Source organism: Odontomachus brunneus, unplaced genomic scaffold (assembly GCF_010583005.1).
Source record: "Odontomachus brunneus isolate Ranch 3 - 2012 unplaced genomic scaffold, Obru_v1 Obru_scaffold_279, whole genome shotgun sequence".
Lineage (NCBI taxonomy): Eukaryota > Metazoa > Arthropoda > Insecta > Hymenoptera > Formicidae > Odontomachus > Odontomachus brunneus.
In genome coordinates, this window is record NW_022639729.1 from 15,388 (window position 1) to 36,120 (window position 20,733).

At 37.4% G+C, this 20,733-nt stretch overlaps 1 protein-coding gene across 1 annotated transcript in view; it reads right to left on the reverse strand.

Moving 5' to 3' along the window:
- Positions 1-3,970: 3,970 nt before the first annotated feature.
- Positions 3,971-20,733, reverse strand: part of LOC116853133 (neuroglobin-like) — a 53,880-nt gene continuing 37,117 nt past the window's right edge. Inside the window, exons 2-3 of the mRNA XM_032834026.1 lie at positions 10,738-10,969; positions 3,971-4,232 (exon numbers count right to left, since the gene is read on the reverse strand). Coding sequence (XP_032689917.1) covers positions 4,077-4,232; positions 10,738-10,969 — 388 coding nt within the window. The 3' untranslated portion in view covers positions 3,971-4,076. The remainder of the gene's footprint in view (positions 4,233-10,737; positions 10,970-20,733) is intronic.

Consider the following 20,733-nt stretch of genomic DNA (forward strand, 5'->3'; position numbering starts at 1 on the left):
TGTTTCTTTTTTCCTTTCTTCGAGTTTTCGTATGCGCGTAAGAATTGCGATAGTTCCAACCAGTTGTAATCGCGTTGCGATAACTCGGGCGAAGGGCGAGGCGACGCGTCTCTCGTACGTGTTTATCCACGCTGTTTTCGCGATTAAATCTCGTGCGACCTCGTTTCGCGACAATGCGCGCATTTGCATTCCGCCGCATTCAGCCTCGTGTCCCGCGTGACTTACATATAATCCAAAAGTACCGGCGACTGAAAGCGCCAGTCGACTAACCGCCCGCCACAATTATTTTTTTTCTATTAATTATCGAAGTCATAAAAAGCGTCCGCACGCAAAGTCGGTGCACGAGAGACTCTAAAATCGTCGACTCTAAAATTAACTGATGTTATTAAAATTGCGATAGCTGACACGGAGTTGGTACCTTGTGATATCCGTTTCCGTCGTTTTGTAAGGATGGTGCGATCGACGCGGTCGTTGAGTATATGACATGCATGACGACGGCTGTCAATTTGTACGATAAATCGATTACATGCATACACCTAATGGCAGGGCTCCGACTTGAGAAAGTATGAGGATGATATTCGTAGTTCAATCTTAAATATAAGATTGGACGATGAATGCCGCCCTAACGTCCGTATCAATAGTCGTTACTTGAAATTTGTCTTCCGCGAGATATTCGAATCTAAATTTAAAGTTAAATTTAAGTTTTTTATTTGAGTCGTATAATATATTATATTTATAATCGCGCGATTCAGCTAAAAGAACTCAAATCTAACTCTATATTAAAATCCGAGTATCTCAATTGAAGTCATTTTCAAGTAACGACTATTAATACGACTATAAATTAACTTAAAAATATATATATGTATTAATAGCAGTTACTTGCAATGCGCCTCACATGAGATACTTAGATCTGATCTGAATTTTTACTCGTGTTAATAGTTTTTACTTGAAAGTCGTCTCAAGTGAAATACTCAGATTTGAGCTCAGACTTAGATGAGAACTTTTCAATTAAATCGCCAATACAGATATAATGTCACATATATCGTATTATTTGACTAAAAAACTTGAATAAAAAGCTGAATATGTCACTAGATGTCACAAATTGTTATTAGATGACAATTATTAATACGGCTCTTAAGTTCGTATTAATAGTCAATGCTTGAAACTAGTCATTCGCGAAATACTCAAATCTGAATTTAAAGTTAGATTGGAGTTTTTTATTTAAATTACATAATACATGTGTCATTAAAGTTATAATCGCGTTTCGACTAAAAGACTCACACATCTGTCTCTAAATTTAAACCTGAGTGTCTCACACGAGACACATCACAAGTTATGACTATTGATACAGGCCTGAGAAATTGTATTCCGCAAGACAATCGGATGACGCGGAATAATTTCAAACCGTCATTAACTCGTGATTATCGGCGTTATTTTTATCCTCGTTTGCTTCTCCGATATAGAGTTTCTACCCTCTTCCATCGTTCTCCTTGACGTTATAAACATAATGTAAATAATATACAATAATAATTAATATATTTTATGCGTTCTGTACGAATAAGAGCGAATTTTTCAGTTTCCATTTAGAGGCGAATCAATTCACAATATACGCGGGAGTGCGAACTTTTTATTCAATTAATTTATAGAACATCACCAGGGCGTGGGAGTAATTACCGCTCGACGGGAGTAAAAGCGAATTAACGTAATTAGCGAGATGAAAAATCGTTACTCGTAAAAGTCTCTCATGACGTGAAAAACACGCGGAAAAACCGACCGGCTATAGGCATACGGTGTCTCTTGCGCGTTTCAATTTCGCGAAAGTCGTAATTAGCGAAATGGCAGAAATCGTGCGATGAACGCGCCAGGGAGTCGTCATTATGCGCATACATCAAATGGATTATACAGCGCTCGTGATAGAGTTATCGCGTCTCTTTTAATAGGCCTTCAAAGGAGAGCCCCGCGGCGAGGATTGGGCAAATTTCTCACTTGACTCGTGATGATGGTATCGTAATAAGGACCTCCATATCTTGGCTTATCAGACTCCTCACGGCAAGGAATATCGTAACATTGACCGAAGTTACTATCTATGTGATGTCGAGAAAATCAGTCTCCCGTGGGGAAGAGAGGCTTTCCTCACTCTCTCTATCTCTCTACCTATCTCCTCTACCCCATAGTCTTACGTCTGATCAATAACGACGTGCATCACTTTCCGCTCTACTTCCGTTAAGTGTATTGTCTCCGTAACCGGAAACAATGAATGCGCGAGGTCTGTATAAGATTCTACGCGACGCACGTTATATGAACAAAATTATATTTGCATTAAAGTCAGATCTTCGGAGAGATATTTTCTTCTCTCAAGAGAATCAAATAAATGTTAGCGTTGACATTCTTCTTCTCGAGCTTCGTGGATATTTTCATTGTATAGTGATAGCGGAACTATGCGAGATGTAAGTAACGTGGACTTGCAACAAAGGAACAATATAATAGCAAAAGTAACTGAGAAACAAACTGGAGTGCATTTCTTCGATGCGGAAATCTCGCGGAAACATGCGATCCAACGGATGTTTCGACGAATTGGTACTTGGTTTGCCCATTCGCGAACACTGCACTTTAAAAAGAGAGCAATGTATAAATCACCAAAGCGAGGCTCCGAAGCGAAGGACCGATTACTCTCGCGCCAACTTTCCCCGCGGATACTATGTTGCCGTCCGTAAAATCCCGATCAATCACGCGTACTTGATGCTGGATAAACTTGAAATCACGGCGCTCAAGGATCGCTACCGCCGTCACTGTGAACTTTAACCTCAGGTTAACACGCTCCTCGCTGCCTCCCGTAATTAACGTTAGAAGGACATAAAGAACCTGTCAGGCTCCGATCAGAATTAATCGACGTCTACAAAAAAGCGATCGTCAATCAATTATATAAAAAGAGAGATTCAAATCGTTTGATCCGGCGTTTCAAGTCTGATTTTCCGTGTGATGTTACAGGCGTGAGAAAGTGACCAGACTGAGGCACTTGGAATTGCCGCCTTGATTTACGTCGATATTATTATCTCTAAGGAACGATGAATCGAGTTAAAGTTTCGTGGTTTCGAGGAGGATGTAGAGGATGGATCGAACGAAATTCTTCCAGGTGAAGGCGCTTCAGAGATTTGAAGGTGAAGGTTCGTTTCATTTTCCAATGTAGACACATACGTTTTCCTTTATGCGAATATATCCCTCTCGTCAGCCTGCGTGAGTATAAAAGTATTAAAGTGAAGTCATCTAAAAGCGAGCACTGCGAGACACTTTGAAACCATGGAACCTTTATTCGACCCATTTTTCTTCAGAGACAATAATCTTGGCTTAAGTCAAGGTAACAATCTCAAGCGCCTCCTACCTGCACATGTCTCGCGTCAATCCCGTTGCATTTTCCTTATTGCAATTAAACACACACGAATACTCGCGAATACTTATAAACGACGTCGCGAGGACGTCATCTACAAAACATCCCAGTGCCTGAATATCCTTTCAACGTCTTTGCACATCTCTTTGAACTGTCTTAGTCCGGATGGAAGTCATGCTTTGCGTATCCGCGGGATCATAAAAATTTAATCGGCTAAAATGGGATCGTCTGGTCGAGCGATATTCGTCGAGAACCCTTCGACCGTCGAGAGAGAGTCGCGCACGGTTCGTTTGGTTCGCGTTTCGGCGCGTTTTCGTAAGGTAATACCTAAGGACCGTGACTCGACGGGGCCGTTATTAATATCCGTTTGAAACGGCGTGACACCCCTCTCGCAAGGGGGAAAAAGAGCTCAGGCCGGCGAACGTCGGACGCGCGTATACACGGTGATACGTGAGACGCGCACGCTCGCGTGTTCGCGCGCTTCTCGGGGATCCACGGGATCGAGGACGACGATTGTCCCTTCGTCGTCTTCGCGAATCGGCGGCCGGCTGTTTCCCGTTTCTCTCTTCCTTCTTTTCCTTTTTCTTTCACTTCCAGGCATCGGAGGGCCGGGCGAAGCCGGGGAGAGCGGTCAACGTCTCGCAGGATCGAGGGCGATCGCGTGCGTGCCGGATCCTCGGGACTAGGACGACTAGGACTTGGCCTTGTCGCTCTGTGCTTTGTCGAAGCCGTCGATCAGCGTTTCGATGATGAACTTGATCGTCAGCTTGTAGATGTTCTCCACGTTCTCCGAGTACCGGTCGTCCAGCGTACGCTCCACCGCGTCCAGAAACGGTTTCTCGATTTTCTGTAAGCGAAACAGAACAGTACGGTCGCACATGAAAATAGTATACTCTTGTTGATGGACGTTTATTAGGGAAATCGGAGTACACGTGAAGGAACGATGTGGAGTTAAAGCTATTATGGACGCAAATTATCCTATGTTCCTGATCAGATTGATCCTGATCAGGATCCTTACTTCACTTGTTTCAAATGCATTGAGAGAAAAGAAAGTTGATATAAATAAAACTATAGATATTTTTTACCTCAAACATATTTTCTGTAAAATAGTAATAGTGACACACTATAAGGTTATTATCACTGACATAATACAATTTAATAAAAAATTGTTTTTTTCACCATAATTTATAGCGATTATTTCTCTATGTGATTATAGTTGCAAATATCAAACTTTCTTTTTTCAATGTAATATTATCAGGTCCTAATCTATATACAGGGTGGGCCATTTTAATTTATCTAGCCGAATGTTTCGAAAACAAAAATGTTTCAGACAAAAGTTATATAGATCGATGGGGGACATAAGAAGGTAACATTGGTTTAAACTTGCGTGGTCCCGCCAAGGTCAGGTCGAGGTCAACTTTGCTTTTTTAAATAGAAATGTACATTTTTTTATTATGAAATTTTATTTTACGTAAAGAAGCAAACAACTTTTGTTTGAAAACATTTTTTATCCAACCTTTATTTTCCAAGATATTTACGGAAATATCTACAAAATTATTTGTTTCAATAATTTTTTACTCGAATTCTATCAACTTTACCGAAAAATAGCAAGAGATAAAAATTGTCTATTTTTTTTTCATAGAGCTTTCAGATTTTTTTTTCGGAATTTTTGATTAACTTTTTAGTACTGCATTTCCTTGCATTTTCTTGAAGTACTAAAAAGTTAATTAAAAATTCTAAAAAAAATCTCAGATTATATATATATAATAGAATATATGTATATATGTTCTCTATATATTAACTCCTTTAACCGACTTGAATCAAATTTTGCATAATTATTTCTTAGGGATCTTAGGAATATCCAGGAAAATATAAACTACCATGAAACCTGGACACCTCACTTCTTCCCCCTGATTTTATCCCCTTGATACTTTATGATAATCCGGGCAACGCCGGGTAGTTCAAGTTAGTTATTAATAAGCTCCTAAGTTGCGCACGTTGCTGTTATGTACTTCAAGAATTAATATTTCATTATTTCATATATGTATATGCTGTTTTTCTTTTTTTTTCTAGTATGTAAGTGATGAAATTGTTTCTCGCGTTATATATTTTTTTATTTAATTTTTATTTTACTTTTCTTCTCAGAGTCTATAAACTTGTATCAGGGTACTCACCTCTATTTTCATTTTCTCTTTTACATACTATTCTTATTCCATACTGAAGAAGTTTCTACATCATGGTTAAATAATTCTATTTATTTATCTAATTATTAATAATCATTATTATTAACAAGATCCTGGTTATCGCATTGCTTTATGTCACTTACCAGCATTCGATAACAAACTTTATATAAGCCAGATAACTGATTGAGATCAATCTAATCTGACTATAAAATAAATTTCCAGTCGGGATTTTAAGGTACGCTTGAGCCCAAGGGTTTTGTATCTGCCTCGCAGGATTCGTCGTGGCACGGATAAAAGGAAATTTTACGTTTCTCGTCGGAGAAATATCGCGAGAGAGCGTTTGCAAGTTTTGCAAAATATATTCTCAACATAAGTAGAGAAGTAACAAAATATTAAATATTTTTTATAAATTTCTTATAAATTTGGTATTTCTTACGAGTATTTGAGCAACGTTATTTATATTAACGGTATCACAGAAATCCTTCGAGGAGACGACCCACCGTTCGTTTCGCGTTCGTTCGTTTTCGACTTTTGTTTTCCAATTCCGACGAAATTGGAGTCGTTTCGGTTGTTCCCGAATCTTCGAAAAGGATAGCGTTGCTACGGAGAAACATTTAAATCTCGATTCACTTCCAACTGTACAGTGACGAGAAGGCCAGCGATCGAACTGGCGATTGTGTCGGTGATCGCCGAATCAATTGTATTCGCGACTCACAATGCACCGGTACGTAGGATTGTATCCAGACAGGAATGATCGTGCCCTATATACTCAATACACTATATCCACGTCCAAGGGCTGCGCGAGATCCTAACGAGGTAGCCAATCTCTATCTCGATCAGATTTCATACTGGAGAATTTCATACTGGAAGAAAGCTTGAACCAGCGGTGCTTCACACCGAGAACTAAAATTTCCCTAATTAGAGTTACGACAAAACATAATGATTTCTGATTGGTTTGCATTATGTCCCCCATTTTTAGAAGTAACGTGAGAGCGAGAGATAAACTCTAGGAGAAGTAAGAGAGAAGCTCTAAGATTAAGAAATAGCGAAACGTGCTACAACTTTTCTTTTACTCACTCACTGCATCCTTACAATATCCTAACTCTAACTTTAGAGTTCCTTTAATCAGAATTACGATAAAGTATGATGATTTCTCATTGATTTGCATCATATTTCTTATTTTTACCGGTGACGTGAAAGTGATAGAGAAGCTCTAAAATTGAAAGAACGAAGCGCGCTGCAACTTTTCTTACACTTACTCACTCACTATCTCCCTACAAATAACAGATAATGTCCTAACCCTAACTTTAGAGTTCCTTTAATCAGAGTTAGGACAAAACATGATGATTTCTGATTGATTTACATCTTGTCTTCTATTTTTAGGGATGACATAAATGGGAGTGAGAGAGAAACTTTTTTTGCTACTAGGTAGCAAAAAAACTTTAAAATTAAAGTAATGAAGTGTCCTACAATTTCTCACTCACTCACTCACTCACTTCCTCCCTACAAATAGGGGATGATGTCCTTTAGAATTCCTTTAGTTAAAGTTAAAGTATGATGATTTCTGATTGATTTCTGCATCTTGTTCGCTATTTTTAGGGGTTTAACATAAGTAGGAATAAGAAACAAACCCTAGCAAGAGTGGGAGAGAAGCTTTAGGACCTAAATGACGAAGGACGCTGCAAACTTCTCTATTGCTCACTCGTTCTCTTCTTCCCTACAAATAGTGGCCGATGTCCTAACTCTGACATGAAGAACTCTAAAATAAATTGCGCCATTCGTTAATCCCTTTCTGATCCTTTTGCCACGAAGATACTATTCTTTGTTCGATGGAAAGTAAAAAGAAAGAAATACAAAATTTATAACGATTCATTCAATTGAGGATTAATTCGCGTGGTTACATCTGCATCGGAGGGGTCGAATAACGGACTTGTCGAGTTATAACCCCGTTGAAGGGGTGGGTTAAAAATTCCTCTTTCTATCGCGAGGGATCAAACGCCGCGGGAAAAACCTGGTCTGTCTGCCTTTTCACAGATGCGTGAGAAAGAGTTTCTCCGCGATAACCAGAGAAAATAACAAAAGAGATTGCCCGTGCGCGCACAGACGGTGAGAAATGTATTCACGCGTTTCCTGCGCTGGAAAACGGTTGCCTTTTTCTTCTCTTTTTTTTAACACCACTTGCTTTCAAAACACACCATATGAATTATTAATTCTCATCACTTTAGCATTTTGTCGCTTTCAGCGTGAACGCGCGCAGCGTTAACGAGTAAAGAACCGTGTAACGTTCACATAATGTTTTTCACTTTACAAAAGCGAAACGATCAGCCACGAGAAACATCCTTATTTGAACGAATGGAAATAACATGGACGCGGTCGTGACGACGAATATGATTCGCAAAAGTACACAATTAAAGGAAACGTGTCGCTAATTGATTTAACGACTTCCACAATTATAGATTCCCATTTGGAGAAAATTTAGCGTTGCGACGCGCGATCAATTCGATGAATTCTGAATTATTCAACGAACCTGATATTTCTGTTCGAGCGTGGACTGTGCGTTTCATTCCGACCGAGCAGTTTTCTTTCCAGTATTCAACGGATTCGCATATAGTCAACTCAACGTCGAGATGTAAACGCGATTTTTCACGAATTTTCCAAACCCCTCGGTTTCTCGACAAAAAACTGCGTTCTCGCTGTTCGTTGTTCAATTCTTCCGTTATTTTCATCGTAGCGTGCCGATTTATATATTCACGTTACAGTAGAGTCGAGTCGGCCGCGCCGGAGGCGTTATCGTATCGATTTTCGTGTTCTGCATTTGAAGTATTTTCGACTAACACAACCGCGTAAATAGGGTTATGGAATATTTACAAGTCTTATGAGCGAGAGCTGTTGTCATCCCAGTAGCCTGCGTAAGCTTGCGCGAATCAAATCTCGTATCGCGAAATGTCACGATATTATTCCGAGGATTCGCAATCTCGCGATATTTTATAAGGATTCTGAGAAAAGGAGAGCACTGCGTTCATACACTTTGCATGTAGGATTACTTGCAACTTTGCAAGGGAAGATTACGCGTTATACTCGAACAAATATGAAACACTGTTTCGCTGAATAATTCAGAATTTATTGAATAAAATGCGCGACGTTGTAAGATGCAGGGACTTAAAACAGTTATATCACGCAATGGATGAGTTTAACAAATACATTAAAAAAATCTATAATAGTTAATAATATATTTATAAATCTATAATAGTTAATAATATATTTATAAATCTATAATAGTTAATAATATATTTATAAATCTATAATAGTTAATAATATATTTATAAATCTATAATAGTTAATAATATATTTGGTTGAGCATTTTAGTGCAACATTTGATATCAAGTTAGTTAAATGATGATCGGCCGTCTGATAATAATTATAAAATAATTGGTAAAACAAATTCTTCATTTAATTGACCGAAATAGTATGAATGTAGAATGATAAATAAAATACCAAATAATTTGTAATAATTACTAAATAGTTTTACTATCTATAGTTTTATTATTATTAAGTTTTTGATTATTTCGCATATTTATCACATAATGTGGTTAGTATTACTAAATAATATGATTTTATTTAACAAATTATTTGATGATAGCGCATAAATTAACACTAAGTCTTATCATCAGACACCAAAAAATTACTGCTAAATCTTGATAAAATCATTTCTTACTATTTATCAAATTATTTGATTATAATATTTATCTACGCGTTTAGTTGATGAATACTTCATCAGAGCACCCGGCAACTATCCAAGCTTGATGGTTATTACCAAATTTTCCTCCTCAGTGTAGAGCAATTTGTTTTTACCAGCTAGTTTCAAGTCGTCGCGTGTAATACGTTCCAAAGAAAAGAATAATTGCTTCTCATTAAGCGTCATGCAGGGCCGTAATGCGGGCGAACAAATAGCGGGCACCAGCTGTGCGGCGGATTACGAAGAACCATGAGAGAACGAAATTCGAGGTGTTTCGAGTTGAAGTCTGGGCATTTGTTATTCAACCCGTCGCGTCGCGAAATTTTCTTCTCTGTCAAGAAAACGGCGTGAATTTCATGAAGAAACGTAAAGCATACGGTAAAATGTCGAAAGAACCTTGAGAAATTGTGTAAAGTGGATCATGTCCTTAATCCCCGATCAGTCGTATAAGCTTCGTGGCGATTCAGCCACGTTATCTGACAGGAACAAAGTTGCGATAGATACTCCATTTCATCGGCGATACATTCAAAAGTAATACGAAATTTACGCGAGATTGTTTTCCTTATCAGTTTGATGACTATGATACAGCCCGATGGTGCAATGAAGCGTGACGATCTCTCGCGCGATTAATTATTAATTAGTTAAATCGCCTAAATGCACGATAAAGAGAATCGGAGATGTTCATTTATATTATGATAAAAGCGGTATGGCGAAAATTTGTGCAACATTTGTTACGACGTGCGTCATTATACTCTTAATTGTGCATGAATTTCCCGCTCGAGGCAGGCCCTAAGAACAGTGTTCACGATACCTTACGAAAGTTTACACTTTAGTCTCCTTGATTTACACGTCGCGAGAGATAAGCGCGCTGCAAAGGGGAAATGTTCACCTAAGAGACATGCGAGTCGGCAACGGAGCCCGCAGTTTCCCAGAGAATTTCCCCGCGTTTTCTAGTAATACATGTCGCAGGGTAAACCACCGATAGTTTGGTGTCTGAGGTCATGCTCGCGATTTAGTCGACGCATATATATCTCTCTCTCTCTCTCTCTCTCTCTCTCTCTCTCTCTCTGTACGATAAAAGAAAATTTCACGAGCATGGGCAGCTCTTTTTGTGCATAGGTAACGTTTTTTCGATCTTATATTTTTTTCTGCCGTTCTTTCGACATGTACAGATGTTAGTTTGAAACCTTGATATTAAACAATCCTATGTGAAATAAATTAGGATTCTTTGGCCTCAGAAAAAGAAATTAATACAACATAGAACTCGCCATAATTCAACAGGGAACAAAATGAAATAGGATATATATAGGGCGACAGCTGGATTTAGCTGTGAGTATGTCTGACCACTATACAGTGTGTTGGTTTTATGTTATACGTCGTTTGGTAAATGTTATAGGGCGCGTTATTCGCGTCTTTTCTTGGGCAGTTCTTACCCAAAAATATTGCCGATTGAAGCCGGGAATCTTCGTGTGGGAGGCCCCGACCTCATGGAGATACGTCAGGAACGTGTCCATGTCATCCAGGCTCTTAATCCCTTCGTCGAGGGTGGACATGACCGTCTTCGCGTGCTCGGCCAATTCCATGCTCGTCGACTGCTGCTCCTTCGTCTTCATATCCCGAAACTTCGTGAACATGTTTAACAATTCCGCGTTCTCCTCAAACAACCTAGAAACAGATGACAAACGCACAATGCATAGTATTGTTAGGCGAGTTGCGAGTACCGTTAATTGCAAATGAAGTTATCATGCGTTTCGAGACAATCCGAATCATAAATATGGAAACGTAGAGTCAATCATGTGTCTTCCTTTGCATCTTCCTACACAAAGCATTTATAATATCATATATATATATAATAGAATAGAATATGTTAAAACAGAATGTCTGGATGTTCCCTAAAATATTAATTCTTAAATCTTTCGATCGATCTGCACCCAATTTTGTTACTCCCTAGGACTTTGCGGAAAATATAGGCTACGAAATTTCCACAGAGAGAACGATTTGTTGAATCAAATAAACGTTTGGAATAGTCCAAACAAATTATTTGGTTAAAATAACAAAAATATTTCTTTAAAACTAAGCTGTAAATAAATATTTTTGTTGCATCAAGCAAAATTTTGTTTGATCAATAAAAAAATTCGTCTAGACTATTTCTCTGTTCTCTCTGACACTCCACTCTCTCTTGATTTCATTTCCTTGATACTTTGTGGTAATTTAAGTTTAGACGTTCTAGATATAAGAAGTCCGAGTATTGCCAAATAAACTTTAAGCTACTTTATAATATTTAATAACAAAACTGTAGTTAGTATTTCTACTCACGCGTAAATGTTTCGAACTGAAGAGTGTTCTTATATAGTGTATAAAATAGAGATGTGCAAATCAAAGATTTTTTATGTCGAATTGATTCGAATCGAATCTAAGATTTTAATTTCGAATTCGAATCGAATCGAATCGATGAAATTTCACCAGAATTGAACCGAATCGAAATGGAATCGAATCGTTGAAAGAATTTTTAATTAACATAATCATTAAATTCAACATGAAAATAGTGTCTTCAGTATAAGAGAGATAACATTGATTATGTGATATCAATTCATTTTAACCTTTTAAGTCATAGTATATTCTGTATGATACATATTTTTTAGAGCAGTTTTTACAAATTTAAACTAATTTGTACAAACTTTGAGGCAGTAAATCTGAATTCATTGTGAAGTTTAGATGCTCCTCTAACAGAATCATCTGCATAGAACATTAAATTTTGCAAATTTAATTATTCATAAACAAATTAATGTAAAAAATATTTAAAAAAATCCATTTGCAAAAAATATTGCCAAGTAAACCTATGGAAAAATGGCTTGGTTGATGTTTTTTAAGCTGTAGATGATGACACAACCTAAAAAATTTCAAAATTTAAGATGGCGAACTCAATATGGCGAGCTAAAAAAATTACAATATGGCGAGCTGAATAAATTACATTTATTTCCGTAAATGTGTGAAGTTGAGTCTGTAAATAGCTTAAATTTCAAAGAAGTGATTTCGAATTCGTGATCAGCGACGCTCGGCCAAAAACCCTTGGATATGAATATTCATGCAAATCAAGGAAGGATTTTAAAATAGTCGTCCGCCATATTGGATCCGCCATCTGGAATTTTCAAAAATTGACTTCAAATTCGTAGTTAGCAACCCCAGAAAATCTTAGATATCGATTAAATAAAGGAAAAAGTTGTGCAGAGAAATTCGTGACTTAAAGGGTTTAAGGTAAGAGTATATAATATATAGTCGGTAAATGTGTATGGAATATAGTTCCAGCCTTGAAAACTGCGCAACGGCACATATTAATCCGATAGTTGTCGATAAGAGTTTACTTAGAAGCCATTATCTTCTTTTAATATTTTTGAAGAAAATTTTAATGTATAGCAAACTTTTCAAGTCATGCTAATTCCCATAAGGCTGGATGTTTTTAATAGTATTTCGTTAATGCTAATGTGCGCAATTCCTATTCCAATCTTTTTGATTCGAAATTTTCCAATTATTCGGATTCGTATCATAGGGATTCAAATTCGAATCGAACCAAATTTCACTTAATTCGATTTGATTCGAATTCGAATAGTTTGCACATCTCTAGTACAGAAATCTCCACATATGCGTTAGAGAAAGTGGGAATAGAGAATTCAATTTGAGCGTTCACAAATGGAATGTTTAGTACATTATGCTAATTTATAGCTCGGCGTATAAAATCTTATCTGTCAAAGAAGGGGTCGCAAGACAGTTTCTTTTCCCTTGATACCCTTGATGCTAGGGAAGAGAAATTGAAGTTCAAGCGATTTTCGCTCGAGGATTGAGAGGGGCTTGAACGTTTAGCATAGACTCCGTCTGTTTTGCGATAAGTCATAAATCTCAAACTTGATTCCCCATGGAATGCGAAATATTTTCCGCCACTCTCGAAATTTTCCGAACGCACTCGACCTGAGGCGTTTCAATCCCTTGTATGAAAATTCATCTTCTCAAACACCTCTCCTGAAAGACTGCGTATATATATATTATGCGACTTCTCATGATTACGTTTATCTTTTATTACCGACTGAAATAACCAACGGCGAAGATAAAATTGGGTGACATCATGGGAATTTTAATCTCATCTATACGGGGAGGGAAATAGATCGCTACGAAAAAACGTGCGATCTGTTTCATACTTAAAGGGATGTCGAAGTGGATGACGAAGTCGAAAAATACAATAATACGATAATGTGGAGGCGGCTGTCGCTAACACAATGATACTATCCTTTCCGTATTTCTTGTAGTATATATAGATATTATACAATTATATAAATGAGTGCTGCTTTACCATACTGGCAGGAAAAAATCACGTATACGTAAAAATCTTTCTGTAAACTTGTCGCAGACTTTCTACATTCAGTTGTAAAGATACAGAAATATAGTTCCTTAAAATTTTCGTTGGCGGAACACACACGTGGTACATACAAGCTGCAAAACTTTTATATCAAGTAAATATTTACGCCAACTGGCGAGATGTCAGTTTTAACATTTTTTATCATTTTCGTCATATATTGGAGCGATCCAATTGGAGTGATCCAATTCATTATTGCGTATGCTAGTGTGTAAATGCACTTGTAATTCTGTTCAACCAATACAACGTAAGCTTTGTAGAAAAAGTCAGCATTTCGTCGGTAAACGCGATAAAGTTTTCTGGTACATCTTCCTCTTTCCCTTTTAAAACACATTTCGTATTTATTAGATTTCCTGAGCGCTCGAAATGTCTGTTTTTCACATCTTTTAGCGTATTTTGCGCGTAATAATTCATTCTCTTAATAATATTCAACGACATTCGCGAGTATTTATATGAATAAGCTATCGAATTTATTCGATGGCGGCGCAAAAAAGGGTTACTCGTAAAACATTTTGTGAAAGTGATAACGAGGTTTTAACACCTTTGTCAGTTTTTACCGACCTCGATTGTTAACTCTCCACAAAGTCAGGTCAAGTACAGACGCGTGATCGGTGAGGTGTAAAACGATCGAACGACGCTTTTTCTCTCTCTCTTTGTCCCGCCATCTCTCTCTCTCTCTCTCTCTTTCTCTGTCTCTCTTCTGGATTCCTCGCGCAGGAATTTGGCAAGAAATCGTATTATTTTCCCCGTGAGTTCCGTGCTCGGCGAAATAACGAGTTCATGTGGCCCTCGTTATAGCAGCTCGACAAAAATGTTTTCCACGGATGGCAGGCTGCCCTCAGCTATTCATGAAATACCTCTTTGTACAACGAGGCATTCCAATCTCGCTCCTGTCTGTCTAGGGAAAAGGGTACGCGCCTGGGAAAGAACTCAAACTCCATTATTTTATTTTCAACCTTATTGGTAGTTATTAACTGCGCAACGCAGTTCGACGCAGGAAGCGCGCCGTACTTCCTCCTTTTTTTTTCAGCGCGACAAAATTCAGCGCGCGTTTCCGTCATAATTTTATATCCTGCAAACAACATATTATGCGCGCACGCTTGTGTGGGTGTGTTTTATGGTGTGTGCGTGCACGTCTTACGTTTCGGGTCAGGTCCTAAAACTCCCCGATGAGGGTAGCAAATATATTATTTCTTCTGAATGCTCACGGAAAAGATCGGATAAGCCCATTACGTAGGAGCACAAGTCGTTATTAATAAAGGAAAATATATGTATTAGAATTTATCGTGAAATATTTCATATTTGAGTAAATTTGTAGGAAAAAGAAACTGCACGACGTCAATCACATGTTTTCCGCGAGCCTCTCCGCCAAAATATATAGCGCGATAAAATCTATAAAATACATATTTATAAGCGTGCTTGCGAGATCAATCGGCGCGTTAATGTTACAACAATATAGCGCTAATGCAGCGGCGCCAAATTATTTTCACGAACCAACAGAGATCCAAAGCAAAAAAGAAAAAAGAGGAAAAGACACGGGCAAATGCCTCGATATTCGACCAGCTGTGAAATCGCGCCAGGAATTATTCTTGTCCACGCGTATTGCGCTTCTTTCTCACTCGTGCGTGAGCGCAAATTACCTCGCCTCTTAAAAAGAAAAGGAAGAAAGGAAAAAACGACATTTCGTACGACATATCTGCTTCGATTTTCCGCGCTGTGCAAACTGGTTACGACATTGCTGTCGGCTCCTCTTACCACCGTGAGCCTTACCTTATTTCGGGGGATAAATATCCACGAGAAGAGGCGGGATGGCAATTTTGAGAGCTCCGTGAAATGCGAGGATGTAACGAAATAACCCCCCGAGGACATCGTCCACGAGCGTACGGATAAATAATGTATTTTTCTTCCATGCGTCAGTCACAAATTTATATGAGGAACGTCGTTCAGGAGCGAGACAGAAAAGAAAGGAGATACGTATATACATATATACGCGGCTTGCTTTCTCAAACTGTCAATTCGGAGGGCCTTAAATATATCTCAGTACCGTGTACAATAACTTTTTGGCTAGTATCTCTGCATTTGATAAGATCGATGCTGGATATCGCGGTAGTGTACACAACCGAACGGCTAAATGTACTTCTCGATGAAAGGTATAGCGTTGGTGTAGCATTTCCGCGAAGGGGTGCCATCCTATATCCTCGCTAGGGGGAGACGACACTTTGTTCGATCGCGTGCAGTCGGAGGGGTGGGGAGAATGGGAAGGGAGGATATTTACTCACATCGCAACGAGATCCTATAGTCATTACTGAAGTTTTACCTCTTTCCGATTGTTCGTTGTGTCTGTTGACATGATAATCATTCCTCAAACTTTTATCCCCTTTCGATTATTCCCTATCAGAATTACGAGTAATTAATTATTTTTATAATTAAGTCGTGTTTGATTGACGGTCAGTATAAATCAATTCAACTGGAGACCGTTTAATTGGCAATTTCAGCAAATTTAATCGATGACCGTTCAATACACGATCGATTTCTACGAAGTTAATGAAGGGTGCATCGCCCATGTCTCAAAAGTAATGAAAAAAGAACTGGTGATCGATCTTGATCTATCTATTGAATCTAAAAGTAATCAGAAAAAATTTTATATTAGTTCATTTAATAACGTATTAATAACATCTTTAACGTTAATAATATGTTACTAATACGTCATTCGGTCATTCGGACAGCACAAACCTTCCAAGGGATGTTTTGAGGATGTCCATAAGATGTTCTTTAAAGATATGTGCTGTCTGGGATCTTGCTACTTGGAAGTATTTTATGTCGTGCTGTTTTGGAAATATATGATGTATCTTCAATGGAGAAAAAGATAATGAAAAAATAATGACAAAAATTTCAATTTTTGTGTATATATATTTTAAGTATTCGGAAAGAGAGAGAGAGAGAGAGAGAGAGAGAGAGAGAGAGAGAGAGAGAGATATGTTTCATTGCGACTTAGAGATAAAAAAGTCAGAAATAATATAAAATAAAGTAAATAAATTACAAAAATATTATTTTAAAATAAAAGTATGTTATTATTCAAGTGTATTGCATTCACATAGTATATTTTTATACGGAAAATATAAATATATATGAAAAAATAGAAATATTAGCGTTTTACAAATTTGCAGTTTTTGCGGAAATTATATGGGAAATTTAAAAATCTTTAATGACTGTTCAATTGCTATTTTGATATATGACCGATTACTATGAACAGAGAGAATTGAAGATCGTACAATTAATAATTGAACTTAGCAAATTTAGTTAAAAACGGTTTAGCCCTCCATTGTGTGCCCTCGTGTGAAGCAAACCCTAAGTTGAAAGTTTATTTTGTAATTATATAAAGGTGGCTTAACAGTTGGCTTTGAAACGTTCTGACTTTTCATTTGCAACCTTTTAGGTTATTTGTACGGTCGTTTTCTTAATTCGTTGGTATAACTTTTACTAATGGACATTAACTTTTCATTGCTTTCGTATAAGGCAAGCGTCCAATTAAAATTTTATTTCTAATTATATAACTTTACAGTTGGCTTTGAAACTTTCTGGCTTTCTTTGACTTTCCATTTACAACTTTCTACATTATATTTGTTAAATTATGGTCGTTTGTATGATCGTTTCTTTAATTTCATTACAATTTTTATTAATAGACTCTGCAAGTGAAATTAAATATGTGAGGTTAATAAGACTCATGCTGTTACCAAATTTAATATTTACTCTAATAAATCAATAAATAAATATTTTAATATATTTTCCCATTTTTATGAAACTATGTTAATGCAGCAATGATTAAATTATTTAAATTTAATTAACAACATACGCGGCATATTTCGTTCTTACAAGCACTAACGTTCATCAGTCGAACGAGGATAATAGAGGGTTAATTAACGATTGAACTTAGCAAATTTAATTAAAGATTGTTCAATTGATGATTAATATGAACAAATTCAATCGATCCAATTGGAGATTGTGACGATTGATGTGACCAGTGTCGCTCCCTTTTTTGCCCGTTCAAAGCGGATCTTTTACCGCTTACACTTAGGAAACAATTATCTTAAAATCAACAAATATTTTTTTAATGAGTGCTATCAACATATTTACTTAAATCTAAATTCTCTTTATTTAAATCAGATATTGTTTACTTGATTTAAGTAAATATTTGGTTTAAATAAAGAGAATTTAGATTTAAATAAATATGTTAATGGCATCCCTCAAAGAAATATTTGTTGATTTTAAGGTAATTTTTCCTTAGTGTACTTACCGCTTTTCAATCATCAATCATTTCGTCTCCCACGATAAGATACCTCAATGCTCCAGGTACAAGTGTTGTCCATGAAACAAATTGAAACCTTAATAATCGAATATTCGAATAATCGAACGCTCCTCGATTGAATCGAACTGAATTCGCTCATATCAATCGTCAATTAAACGGTCTTTAATTAAATTTGCTAAGTTCAATCGTCGATTAAACGACCTTTAATATAATTCGCGAAGTTCAATTGTCAGTTGAACGATCTCTGATTCCATTCGCTCAGATCAATTGAACGGTTCTTAATTGAATTTATCGAAGTTAATCCTCAATTAAGCATTCTTCGATCGATTTTGCTCGGCTCAAACGTCAATTAATCAAGTCGGAACGTATTTGTCCAAACCAATCGTTAAATTGAGAGAAATGCTCAATCAGCACTTTTACAACTCTGTTCGTCATGTCGTTATGACGCGGCAATTTTTCTCTTGGCGGCAGCACTTCGAGTGTGAACGAGTAAAAATTCTTGATTCCCGTACAAATAAAAAAAGAGTATCAAGATTTATGATCCTACGGCATATGCCGTGTTATGATTAGTTCACACGATTGTTGAATCATCCGCGATTTACGTAATCGAGCTCGCGATTATTATCGCGATTCGTTATCGTCGTCCGCGACTCGCTTTGAAATTCCGCGGATTGGTTGGTTGCGATTAAATGTCGAGGCGTCGAAACTCGCGTCGCATATGGCGTTATCGCGTTATCACTTTGTGACATGTCATTGCGTAAATACGCGCGTTGCGACTCCAACATGACCGATTTCGGGGACGATTTCGATCCGGAGCGACAGAGCTTTTCGCGACGACGACGAAAGATTCATAATGTGAGATTTCACATGAATTCTGCAAAGTATCTTCATAATGTACCAGCGATCCTCACTTTCATCGTTATATTCTTTTCTTCATTAGTATCTATTAGTGATGAACTCAGAATTAGTTGACACGAAAGCGCAATTCCGACGCCATGCAATTTTAATAAATCGCGGCGAAGTATCGCAATTATTCAATCAGTTAATAATTAAATACCATCTTAAGCCAGTAGACGATTAATCGCTCTCGGGATAAGGTAAATATTTCATTTTGCAATTCCGTATCGCGCTCGTTCATAGAAAATTCCTTCCGCGCTTATAAGAGCATTAAAACTCTCTCTCTCTCTCTCTCTCTCTCTCTCTCTCTCTCTCTCTCTCTCTTATTTCCCAGAAATATAATTTCCCGGACAAATCCACGCGTTTGTAGAAATTGCGCTGTGAGACGAGAGACGTTTCGGTATGAAAAGTGCCGCGGATTACGGTATTTCCGTGGTATGTTGATTTCCAGACACGAACGGAGCACGAGCTGCCCGCGCTTGAAAACGCGCGCAAGCACGCGCTTTTTGGTGGTGGCGAAACGCGAGGGGCGTACAAGTGAAATTTACATGGAGGTTATCGCGATGCAAATGGAACCGACGTGACCAAAGGAGGTCGTCGTATTGACCCGCGAGGGAGGGAGGGGAGTGGAGGGAGAGGGATACGGTAAGATATATTCTTAAATGATCGGTGACGTCGCACGCGCGCGCGCGTGGCATCGGCACCGGCGATGCATCGGCGGTAAGTTCGGCGGGTTCTTATCGTCCGGGACTGAACGGAGAGATTGAAAAGTTTCGTATCGGAAATCCATATTCCCGCACGGAAAGTGCTTCAACCGGCGAAACAGCGATAGTATCCCTATTCGACTTGCCCGCAGCGTCAGCTCCCACGAGGTGTTCTTGCCACCGTAATCCAATAAGATCCAACCTTAAGGACAGATATACAGAGCGAAGAGTAATTAATAACACGGCGTCGCGATCTCGATTCTCACAACGGCACGCGACTGCGTTGTTGATTCGGGAGAGAATAACGAGCAACTAAATAAGACGATAAATATTTTTTATATAGTAAGGGAGGGCAAATAGTGACAGTTTAAATTTCTCCTATATTTCCCGCGTGTATGCTACTATCATCGTCAATAGCGAGTAAGTTCTCGAACATCTAATCATCTTTGAAGAAAACAATTAAACTGCTAAGCCAAACATAGCTAATAAAGAAGCTTAAAATTTTGATCTTTGTAAAACAAGGTAAAACCTGAATCTTATTCGGGTATTTCTACTTAGATTGTTTTGATTCTCAAACTAAATAAGATTTTATTTGTTCAGCGTTGTACGATATGTGTTTTTTCTTGTGTAATTTAATATATATATATATATATATATATATATATATATATATATATATATATATATATCAATTTGTTTATTGTTTTAAGTGTTTTAAAAGAAAAGGCAACTCCTGGGGCAAAGAGTGACAAATTTTAAATAACGTTACTTGAGTTATTCAGTGTTAGTTGAATTGCATTTCTTCCCATTTATTTTGTTGGGTGTAACTTAAATGCCATTAAACTAGGTTTAAATACAGAAAATATTAATAAGTAATTTGAAAAATCACTTTCCAAAAGCATGTCATATTATTTCATCAAAATTAGATTTTATACACCATTTATTTTAATAAAATTCTTATATATGGCAGTAAAGGAATTATATTTCAATTTTTAGTTAGTCATATATCGTCAAAAGAGAGACTAAATGGAAGTTCAGGAGTTTTTCATGATTGTCACCATTTGCCCCACGCTGGGGCAAATAGTGACAAAATGCAGATTTTAGTTTCTATGAAAAT